This window comes from Thamnophis sirtalis, unplaced genomic scaffold (genome assembly GCF_051295495.1).
Source record: "Thamnophis sirtalis isolate CommonGarterSnake01/CBP01778 unplaced genomic scaffold, rThaSir2_p1.2 scaffold_9, whole genome shotgun sequence".
NCBI lineage: Eukaryota > Metazoa > Chordata > Lepidosauria > Squamata > Natricidae > Thamnophis > Thamnophis sirtalis.
In genome coordinates, this window is record NW_028261389.1 from 13,065,785 (window position 1) to 13,077,865 (window position 12,081).

Here is a 12,081-nt window from a genome sequence, read left to right on the forward strand (position 1 = left end):
GAGAAGGAAAGGATTCCTTTTGGGCCTACCTATCGCGGAGGGAGAAAGGAGCATGTCACTCAAATAAAACAAAAGGAAGGATGAGTGCTAAAGCGGAGGTCGCCATTTTCAGCTGTTCCAAAATTTAAATCATTTTTTTTTTTAGGTATTGAAAAGATTGCAAGTCTCCAGGTAGCCCTCCACAGGCGACCACAATTGAGCGCAAACTCTATTGCTGAGCAAGACAGTTGTCAAGTGAATTTTGGTCCATTTTACGACCTTTCTTGCCACGGTTGTTAAGTGAATCGCTGCAGTTGTTAAGTTAGTCACACGGTTGTTAAGCGAACTAGGCTTCCCCGCTGACTTTGCTTGTCAGAAGGTCACAAAAGGGGTCACATGACCTCGGAAAACTTACAACTGTCGTAAGTACATGCCAGTTGCCAAGCATCTCAATTTGGATCACATGACCATGAGGAGGCTGCATTGGTCATGTGGAAAACATTCATAAATCATTTTTTCAGAGCCAAGGAAACTCTGAACGGTCACTAAACGGTTAAGGACTACCTGTACACCTTTAAAAATTGGTGGCTCCGTTTCCCTCAAATTTTTTCGTTTCTTTTACGTGTCCTGCTTTTTAAAGTTGTTTGCATGTAGAGTCGTTTTTATAGTTTTTATGAAATCCATTTGGGGCACTTTTTCACAGAAGAATGGTGAAGATATCTCTTAAATCCAACTCACAAAAAACTACTGTTGTTGTCATTATAAATATCCCCTACACATCAATGTAATTTAAAAGATGAAAGCAATGACAGAAAAAATATTATTATTACAGTATAAAAAGGTAAAGGTTCCCCTCCCAAATATGTGCTAGTTGTTCCTGACTCTAGGGGGCGGTGCTCATCTCCGTTTCAAAGCCGAAGAGCCAGCGCTGTCCAAAGACGTCTCCGTGGTCATGTGGCCTGCATGACTAAATGCCAAAGATGCACGGAACGTTGTTACCTTCCCACCAAAGGTGGTCCCTATTTTTCTACTTGCATTTTTTACATGCTTTTGAACTACTAGGTTGGCAGAAGCTGGGACAAGTAACGGAAGCTCACTCCGTTACAGGTGCTAGGGATTCGAACCGCCGAACTGCCGACCTTTCTCATCAACAAGCTCAGCATCTTAGCCACTGAGCCACCACGTCCCAATTATTACAGTATATGTATTAAATAAATAGTTATCATTTGCCTATTTTGCAACTTGCTTTGTAGTGAAACACCTCTTTCTCCAATCCAGTAAATATGATTTCTGTTGGCCTCCCATAAAAGTACCAATTTTTTATTTTGAACAAAATACACCAATGCTTAGCGTTGTCAAAACTGCAGCCTCAAATGTTTTCAAACCTCCCCCCACCCCCCCCACCCCCAAGCAATATCATATAAGATATAGATATTTCAAGAAACCCGATTTAACTTGGCTACTTTTCGGTGTCAGCAATAAGTTGTTAGCTAATTTTATTAATTTAAAAAAACCCTATTGTCTACCAAACTTGCAGGAAAGTTGCTGAAATGGAAAAAACTAGCTGCTCGAAATGGATTGAGAAAAAAATATATTACATTGAACAAAGCCAGCAGGAAAATTAGCATCCTTTATCAGCCTTTGAAAGTGCTATGAATTTTAAGTGTAACTTTTTCTAAAAGGAGGATATAAAAACACACACACACACACATATATGCACACACAACCAAGATCATCACACTTCAATGTCAACTTCAGTGTATTTTTTTTCAATGGATCCCAATAAAAGCACTTGATCTGTAATAAAAGAACGCGCCTTAAAGGAAGGCAGAAATATATTCGGATTTGAACCTTTCGGCTTTAAAGTTTGAATGCCCAAACACTTCTGTGTCCAACTTCAAAGCCTCCACCAAAAAGGCTTTTTTTTCCCCTCAGAATAAACAATCAAGCTTTAAAGGGAAATGTTATGTCCCTGTGACTTATTCTGTCCATCATCTTTACAAATGCAAGAGCCTATAGGATTTCGAAAGGACACTTGCAACGTATAACACGAAGTCACGTTCTTGCAAGATTTCAAGTTCCTGATTTACACCAAAAATGAACAAACTTTATGAGGCCTATAGACCACATGTTTGTTTTCATGACTGCTTTGGTTATTCGTTTGGTTTCTAGGGAATATGCAGGTTGTGGCTGTTTCCTCCCAAATTTGGGGAAAATGAAGAAATTTAAGGAAAACAGCTGTGAAGGCTTATTTCCCACAAAAATAGAAAAAGAGGAAAAGAATTTTGGCGATCCAATTTCAGAGATACAATCTAAGAGCATGACTACTTGGGTCTCTGCAGGGGAGAGGAAGACACTGTGTGTGTGTGTGTGTGTGTGAGAGAGAGAGAGAGAGAGGGAGAGAGAGAGAGAGAGAGAGAGGGAGAGAGAGAGAGGGGGAGATAAAGTTACTACACAAATAACACAAGTCACATATTAAACCAGCTAAGTATCAAATAAGTAATTCCTGCCATTTTCATGTTTTTTACATCATTGTGGCTTCTATTGCTGCTATTCTATTGGTGAATAAATATTGATATAATTCTGCAATGTGCAGAGCACAAAACTGAAAACAATAGGAGATGAGCTTGGCAAATTCAGATTTTTGTCCCTGACACCCTGCAAACTGCTGAATGGAGGTTTGTACAACTGAGATTTTACTAGGAAAAAAAACAAATACATAAAACCAGCAACAATCAAACAGAAGAACAGAAAGCGGAAGCCAAGAAACAGCACAGAATCCACCAGCCTGTTCAAACTCTTTTAAGTTCTCAATTCACACACTCAAATTTCAAAAGAATCAGTCCTCTAAATCAAAAAGCTGAATCAACTGCTTGGTGATTTGGAAGACGGAAATGATTGCAATTCTATTTTCTGAATCAGTTTCAATCACTGAATCACACCAACTATCTAAGTCCGTGATGGCGAACCTATGGCACCTGTGCCACAGGTGGCACACAGAGCCTTCTTTGCAGGCACATGAGCCATCGCCCAGCTCAGTTCCACCATGCATGTGCATGTGCCTCCCATCAGCAAGCTAATTTTTAGGAGGTGTTCCTGCAGCCTCCTGGGAGCAAAAATGGGCCGTGGGGGGGGGGACATCACCCACACACAGCAGAGACCAGAAAATCAGTGCATGCGCGGTGGAACTGAGCTGGGGCGACGGCTTGTGTGCCCGCAGAAAGGGCTCTCTAGGTTCATGGGTATAGGTTCTCCTGCTTGAGCAGGGGGTTGGACTAGAGGACCTACAAGGTCCCTTCCAACTCTGTTATTCTGTATTTTGTATCTGCAAAAAAATAATAATAATGGAGGCATGGTACTTGAGAGACTGCCTACTGCCAATTACCTCCACTAGACCGATCCGATCGCATAGATTAGGCCTCCTCCGAATTCCATCAACGAGCCAATGTCATCTGGCAACTACCCGGAGGAGAGCCTTCTCGGTGGCTGCTCCGACCCTCTGGAACGAACTCCCCGTGGAGATTCGTACCCTCACCACCCTCCAGACCTTCCGCACTGCCCTTAAAATCTGGCTGTCCCAGCAGGCCTGGGGCTAAAGACCCTAACCCCACCCGAATGGTATGATCATTGTGTTTTCTTTTAACAATGTATTGTTTTATGTTCATAACTTGTTTTGTCCTCCCCTTCCCCTAACTTGTGAGCCGCCCTGAGTCCCCTCAGGGAAAAGGGCGGCATACAAATAAATAAACTATAAACTATAAACTATTGGAAGAGCTAACGTTCTCCCATAAAGAGCTCCTTGAAATCTCCCAAATCCTTTTCATCCAGTTCAGGAGGGGAAAGGCAGCCTTTTTTTCTCCCTGTTTGGTCTGAGCATGTGAATAAAAGTGTGCATGTTTATAGAGCATGTTTTATCAGGGTAGTGAAAATAGAAGACAATATGGGTAGCTCAGGGTTGCACTGCGGGGTCCTTGGCGCTCCAGTGGTGGGATACAACCGGTACGTGCTGATACGGGCGTACCGGTGCCTGCTGGGAGTACCAGGTACTGTTCTGGTATGGTGCTCTGGAGGGCCCACCTGCCCTCCTTACCTGTATTTGAGTCAATCGGGGCTTATGCGCATGGAGCGTATAACGCCTGTGCGATGCTCCGCCGAGCAGCTGGAGCACCGTGGAGCATCGCGGGCGGTTAAGTATGTATGCACGCGCTGTGCACGTGATGTGCCAGTGCATGTGGTGGATGCCCAACCCCGTTGCACCGTACTGTTTGCAACGGGATCTGGAACCCACCACTGTGGTGCTCTCTCCGCTTAGTTGCTTTCTTGAAGACCTTTCATTATCAAACTAGGTAATTGTTGAGCCCGAATTGGACATACGTGTAGCCATTTTATTTAGCTCTCTATTATACTCATTTATTCCTTTTCTTTCTCTTTACTATGTAAGGGGTTTTGGGGGGTTCACCACATTCTTAAGGTGAGGGGGGAAGGAGCGAATAGATAGTGAGGATTGTTTTGGCTAGGTGACCTTCTTTCCTGTGGGAACAGAGGCTGCTCCTGCTGAGAACGGAAGGTGGAGTTTGAAGACACCGAGCAATGTAGATTGAGTGTTTATTGGAGAAGGTGACTTTGGAGGGATGTTTCCAACTTACAATATTATGTGATGTAATTCCGGTTTGGGTCAGATCCGGGATTGCAACAGACCTTGCCAATTTGATGTCTACCTAAATAAAAGAAATTTGTTTTCGAAGATGGGCTTTGCACATTTCTTCTTTGAATGAGTTTCATCCCTTGGAAACCTGACAGTAACATCATCAGTGCAATGATGATGTTACCAAGTTTGACAATGAAACGTTTGCAAGAAAACAACAAGCTCGAAGAAGAACACCAATGACCTCACAGTAGCCAAAAAATGACTTGTGGATTGTTGAATGGGACCTTTGCTTCGAGACTAAAATAGTAGAAGTAGCTAAATTTTGTGTTGTTCTGGTGAAAGCAAGATATAAAGAAAGATTGTATTTAACCTTGTTTTAAATATTACTTTTGGTTTGATACATCTTACCTAATAAATTGTAGGGAATATAGGTTTCATTTTGCACTGGTTAATGTTTTAGATTGATTGTTTGGGTAATAACTGTATTAATATACAGTATTAATAGAGGAATGAATGCTGGGATGTGTTGGGCTCAGAAGAATAAATGAAGATTTAATTAAGAGCTATATTTTAAAATAGTCTATCATCATCACCATGAAAACTCAGTCTCTGCCCTCCCAAAACTCCAAAAAAAAAAAAAAGCACAAAATAAATTAAAGTGTTTATAAGAAATTCTCGTACGTGTGTGAACTATATAAAAATAGCGAGACAGGCTTAGTGTTAATCATGTCAGAAAATCAATTTTAAAAGAACGGGTGGGAGTGTAAATGAAAGGGAGAAAAAAGTTTTGATTTTCACTCCTGTAACTTCTGGTGGACTAAAATATCTATTTAAGAACTCCAAGCATCTGTTCACTGGCAGCTGTATGTAACAATACCCACACAAAGACAATTTATATCTCTCCCTTGTATTAAAAAGTAAACAGGATCCTTTAAATTATTCACCAGTGAATTTAAATGAACACAAAATGCTGTGGTGGCTGAGGCTCACCCAGCAGTATTTTCTAACCCAATGACCCAAAGGTACTTTTTCAAAAAGCAGCTAGGCTTTGTTTTTCCTTGAAAATGTTTTGCTTCTCATCCAAGATGCTTCTTCAGTTCTGAAGATAGATAAATAGATAGATAGATAGATAGATAGATAGATAGATAGATAGATAGATAGATAGATAGATATAGAGATAGATAGAAAGATAATGTCTCAGTTTCTCTCTGTATGTATATAGATAGAGATAGCTAGATCTTGAGAATTATTGGATTCGATTTTTTTCATATATCTTATTCTGTGTGTGTGTGTGTGTGTGTGTGTGTATCTATATCTATATCTATATCTATATCTATATCTATATCTATCTATCTATCTATCTATCTATCTATCTATCTATCTATCTATCTATATATATATATATATATGGTATATATAGTAAAGGTTCCCCTTGCACATATGTGCTAGTCGTTCCCGACTCTAGGGGGCAGTACTCATCTCCGTTTCAAAGCCAAAGAACCAGCGCTGTCCGAAGACGTCTCTGTGGTCATGTGGCTGACATGACTAAATTCTGAAGGAGCATGGAACGCTGTTACCTTCCCACCAAAGGTGGTTCCTATTTTTCTACTTCCATTTTTACGTGCTTTCGAACTGCTAGGTTGGCAGAAGCTGGGACAAGTAATGGGAGCTTAGTCTATTACGCGACGCTAGGGATTCAAACCACCGAACTGCCAACCTTTCTGTTCAACAAGCTCAACATCTTAGCCACTGAGCCATCACGTCCCTGAAGTGTGTGTATATATGTATATGTATTTGTATATGTGCGTGTGTGCATGTATGTGTGCATTTATGTGTGTGTATATATACACACGCACAGAGAGAGAGAGAGAGAATAAGATATATGAAAACAATTGAAAACAATAAGCAGAATAGAATCCAAAAAATAGCTAAGAACAAATATAACAAACTAAAACAGAATAAAAATAGTATTATAAGAAGTTCCAAACTTCATTAATGGTGTGGTGTATTATACAGATGGTAGCACAAAAGTGGCAGACTTGGGAAGATATTTTTGAGTCTTTGTCTGAAAGAAGTAACACGAAGTAGAAATCACAATGCCTAACCAGAAATGCCTTCAAGATCAAGATACATGAAGGTCTTTTATAGGGAGCAGCCTTATCAGCAGGAGGCTTAGAACCTCTGCTGAACCATCACCATGTGGATATAACTGAAACTACCCTTAAAATATCCAGGAGTGAGAATAAAATCCCAGCATGTGGTGAAATATTGATAGATATACAAATACATTATATTAATAATATTTAGTTAGTTAGTTTTATATATATAAAAGTTGAGAACATGGGGGGTTGGGGGAGGCAGGCAGGCAGGCTTGGGAACCTGAGGTTGTTGATGGGTTGAAACGACCTCATCCCACATGCTCATCTACTGAGTTCAGTTTTTTCCCATATTTTTACATTTTTAATTCTTTTTCTATTTATAGTGTTACGATCTGTAAGCTGCTCACAACTGCCGTATAGGGGAGATTAGCACCATATCAATCAATGGGAGGGAGGGAGGGAGGGAGGGAGGGAAGAAGGAAGGAAGGAAGGAAGGAAGGAAGGAAGGAAGGAAGGAAGGAAGGAAGGAAGGAAGGAAGGAAGGAAAAAAATAGACTTTCCTCATTCTCCACCTCCCAATATCCAGGAAGGCATGGCATATTTCCATGCAATTCTTCAAATTGGGAACGAACAACACAAAATGACAAACCGTGACCCGTCAAAAGCGCGGACGACAAAAGCGCGATCGACAAAATCGCGCCTTTGACGTCATCACAGCGTGACGAAAAAGATCGAAAAATTCAAATAAAAATTATTAAAAATTAAATTAAAGCAAGCCGATTCACATAAAGGTAAGGGTTAGGTTTAGGTTTAGGTTTAGGGTTAGGTTAAGGGTTAGGGTTAGCTTTAGAGCGTTAGCGTTAGCGTTAGGGTTAGGTTAAGGGTTAGCATTAGGTTTTTCGTTACTTTAACGGTTAGGTTTAGGGTTAGGTTTAGGGTTAGGTTAAGAGTTAGGGTTAGGGTTAGGTTTAGGGTTAGGTTTGGGGGGCTTAGGGTAAGGTTTTCGCTTTATTTTTACATTTTTCGAACTTTTCCGTCGCGCTGTGATGACATCACAGCGTGCTTTTGTCGAGCGCGATTTTGTCCTACGCGCTTTTGTGGTGGAACCATGACAAACTACCTGAAACCTGCTTGTATGATGCTTCCTGAATTCAAAATAAACAAATGTATGTTTTTTTTTAAAAAAAGAAGAATATAAAGTAAAATAGCTGAGATATCAGGACAGATTTGCATCTTAGCTTATAAAGTCAAATACACCCCCCCCCCCCACCCACCCCCACACCCACACTGGTGACAGGGGCTTTGGAAAGATAGCAACTTCTGTAGTAAGCAATAATGAATGAAACACATGTGGCAAGGTTAAAAATCAATCATTTTAAGTGTAAATCAGGGCCCGAACACTTGCTTCTATACTTTCACTGAACCCCAAAACAGTATTATGAACTTAAATTTTTAAACACGAATTAGAAAACCCATAATTCTCATGAGGTTAGATCTCAGAAGACAGAGTGATTCAACACAATTTAGTCCCTCAAAACATCTGAAGACAAAGAGGTGATCTGATTTGCATTGTTACCATTCTCTCAACAAACCTTAAGGGACTCTTCTATTTAAAGTTACATTATTTAGGCGCGGGGGGGGGGGAATGTAAGATTTCCCTCTGGGTAGATGTTGTTAAAACTCACAATTATTTTTATAATTGTACACAGCAATACCTGTGTGTGTATGTGTGTGTGTGTGTCGTACAGAAAAAGAAGGAATTGTGTAAACAGCAGAGCCACCTGCTGTACTTCAGTGAAACTACAGTGCTAAAAATGTTGAGGAATCAGCGTTAATCCTAAACGTAACTTTGAACAGCTAATTGGATGGATGGAATTATAATTTTTTTAAAAATAGCATCTACTTCTCAGAAAACATTAAAATAAAAACAATAACTCTGCATTAGAAACACCACTCAAAAGAGTTCCTGTCAATGAGACAGTGTGGTATGGGGGACTAAAAGCAGGAAGACCCAAATGTTGATCCATCTTCAACTACACAAATGCCTTGTGTCTCTTTGGGCCAGTCGCTTGCTCTTTGCCCAACCTAGCTCAGATTAGAAATTGTTGAGAATATTCGCAGCTCAGGTTGTAAGTTTTGGCCGGGGTGGGGTGGGGTGTCTGTTCTCCAAGCTTGCTGTTTAGTTCCCAGATGTTTCATTACCAAACTAAGTAACATCTTCAGCGGGGTTTGGGGGTGAAGAATCTTGACCCAAAAACTGAAGACACTTCAACCCCCAAACATCTCACAGTGTTGTGGGGAAACACAAAGGATGAAGAGTAATGTATTATTCCTAAATGAAATTCTAAATGAAAAGTGGATACAGAAATCTACCGAGATCTAATGCCCTTCCCTTAAAACTCACAGAGTGGATGGGAAGAAGTTTTAGACAACTGTAAGCAGTTCTCAATAGTTCTGCAATTAATTAAGAGTACTGACAACTTCTGGAATCAAGCTACGAAGAAGATCCAGATAAAAGTATTTCCTCCTGCCCCCCACTTACTTAAAGAGTATAGCTTCCACCTCAACCACTGACTCAGTCTTCACTCCTTGAGTTTTTTTGTAGTGTCCTAAACCATGCTTTGAATATAGGTGGTCCTCGCTTAATGACTGACTCGTTTAGGAACCATTTGCAATTACAACAGAGATCAAAAAGTAACTTTGCCACCAGTCCTCGCATTTATGACCTTCACAGGTTTGTAAGCAAAGAGAGCTGAATAAAAGCATAAGGACAGTGGTGGCTTCACTGAGTGACCACTTCACTTAGTGACAGAGTGGGCGATTCCAACTGCAGGGGGGTGCTTAGATCTGGCCCATGGAAATAGCAAACGACCGCCCTGCGGTGCCTCTGCTAGCAAAAATGGGGTGCGGGGGGTATGTGCAATGCTGCCATTGTGCCCCGTTTTCAGTCTGGATAACCTCCTGCACCACTCTGGCAGGCAAAATGGGGAATGGGGGGGCTTGTACCCCATTTTTGCTAGCAGAGGAATCACGGGCCAGTTCTTTGCTACTTCCTGGCTGGCCCCACTGGCCAGATCTAAGTACCCCCCTGCCATAAACCATGGCTTACAAAGTATAATTGGTTGTCTTCGCACAACATGCTAAATAATGCACCGGGAATATAGATGGTCTGGAACAGGGGTGTCAAACTCGTGACATTATGGTAGCATCACGTGACGTATCAGGACTTTCCACCCATTTGCTAAACTGGGCGTGGGCGTGGCCAGCATGTGACGCATCCAGCTCACGGGCTGGGAGTTTAACAGCCCTGGTCTAGAACCAATTTGCTAAAACAAAACATAAGAAAACAGATTTTGCCTCAGTGTAAAATGCCAGGGAGGGAGTGGCAGAGAGAATGATCAATGAAAGAAAAGAAAATAGAGAAGAGGAAGAACATAATGGAGTGTATTACCGTGTTTCCCCGAAAATAAGACAGGGTCCTATTTTCTTTTGTCCCCTAAAATAAGCTCTTGGTCTTATTATTTTCGAGGTGGAGGAGGTGGCAAGCGTGGTCACCTCATGGCTGCTGCTGTGTTGCAATATTTTTAGGGAGGGCTTATTTTGGGGGGAGGGCTTATTTTAGCGCAGTGGTTCTCAACCTTCCCAATGCCGCGACCCTTTAATACAGTTCCTCATGTTGTGTTGACCCCCAACCATCAAATTGGTGTCTCGGTTTCTAAGACCATCGAAAATATGTTTTCTCCGATGGTCTTAGGCGACCCCTGTGAAAGGGTCGTTCGACCCCCAAAGGGGTCCTGTCCCACAGGTTGAGAACCACTGTTTTAGCGCATGCGCTCAACAGCCCGATTGGGCTTATTATCCGGGGAGGTCTTATTTTCGTGGAAACAGGGTAGAAAGGTTAAATGGCTGGCTGGTTTACAGAACTGAAGCATTCCACAAAGCGACAATCCCTTGCAAACACTACCTAATCCAAAAGTGTGGAAGTTACCTGCCATCATGGCAACAAGACTGGCTTTGTAGATATTTGTAAGCGATCCCAGCTCTCCTGTCCCCAGGATAGTTTTCATATGAATGTCGCCACAGGCCTTGCGGAATTGACGGATTTCTTCATAAAGGTCTGGGAAGAAGAATAAATGGATAAAATTAGAGGGGGAAAACCCATGTTAGTATCCTTTAACTGACGAGAATGCATGTCGCTTTTTGGATTGAACAATGGTGCCCCCTCAAGGTTTGGTTGTTTGCTTGTAGATGTTTTGTTATCTGACTAGGTAACGTCAATAACGTTACCTTGTGAAACATTTGAAAGCAAACACTCAAGTTCAGAGAGCACCAAAGACTCCCTAACTAGCATCTTTTTACTTTATCATCATTTTTTTTTCCAGTTTGGATTTAAAGAGCAAAAAAACAAACACAGACTAAACTCAAAACTGATCTCATCAAATCCATTATTGGACTCTTTTCCTGATCAAAATAAGGAGGAAACAATTGAGATTCTTGGAAGAAAAAAAAGTACTGGACTGCCATCACCTTTCAATTGGTTTTTTAAAAAATGTTTTAAGATGTTTAAGATTTGCAAATAAAGATGATGTTGAATGCTGGTCCAACGTGTCAGGCCAGTGTCCATGATGATGATGATAATGATGATGATGATGATGATGACGACGACAACGTTGTTATGATGATGATGATGATGAGGTTAATCTTTGGTGAGATTCACAGCCTTTGGGGCTGGTTGCTAGCTCAACAGCTCGAGTCCTAACCAAGGACCTGGGAACAGTTAAGGTAACATTGGAGGATATTAGCTGTTCCAAGTAAGGTGTTTTTTTGTAGAGTTAGAACGCTCAAGTCCGGTAAATTTAGAATTTCCAAATAGTGAGTAGCCATTTAGGTATTGCTCCAAGGACTCCAATTACAATCAAGACAACATTATTGTTGTTGTTATTATGTGGTTAATCTTTGGTCAGATTCACAGCCTTTGGGGCTGGTATTATTATTATTATTATACAATTGTATCACAGCAGCCAGTTGTTTCGCCGGATTTGGTATTGGTTACTAGTCGGGCCCCACCCAGGGGCCTAGGACGTTGTAACATATTTTCGTAATATGCGTGCAGATCCAAGCAGTGCGGCTTTTTGCATTTGACTGATGGTGATTTTGTCAATTTTTAACTGTTTTAAATGTAATTCCAGTGCTTTTGGAATAGCACCCAGTGTGCCAATTACCACTGGAATTACCACTGCTGGTTTGTGCCATAGTTGTTGAATTTCAATTTTTAAGTCCTGGTATCTTGCGATTTTTTCATGTTCCTTCTCGGCGACCCTGCTATCACCTGGTATTGCGATGTCTATGATTGTG

General features: G+C 41.1%; 1 protein-coding gene across 1 annotated transcript in view; it reads right to left on the reverse strand.

The window, feature by feature from the left end:
* Window positions 1-12,081, reverse strand: part of DERA (deoxyribose-phosphate aldolase) — a 47,699-nt gene that overhangs the window by 15,909 nt on the left and 19,709 nt on the right. Inside the window, exon 6 of the mRNA XM_087722837.1 lies at window positions 10,715-10,843. Coding sequence (XP_087578963.1) covers window positions 10,715-10,843 — 129 coding nt within the window. The remainder of the gene's footprint in view (window positions 1-10,714; window positions 10,844-12,081) is intronic.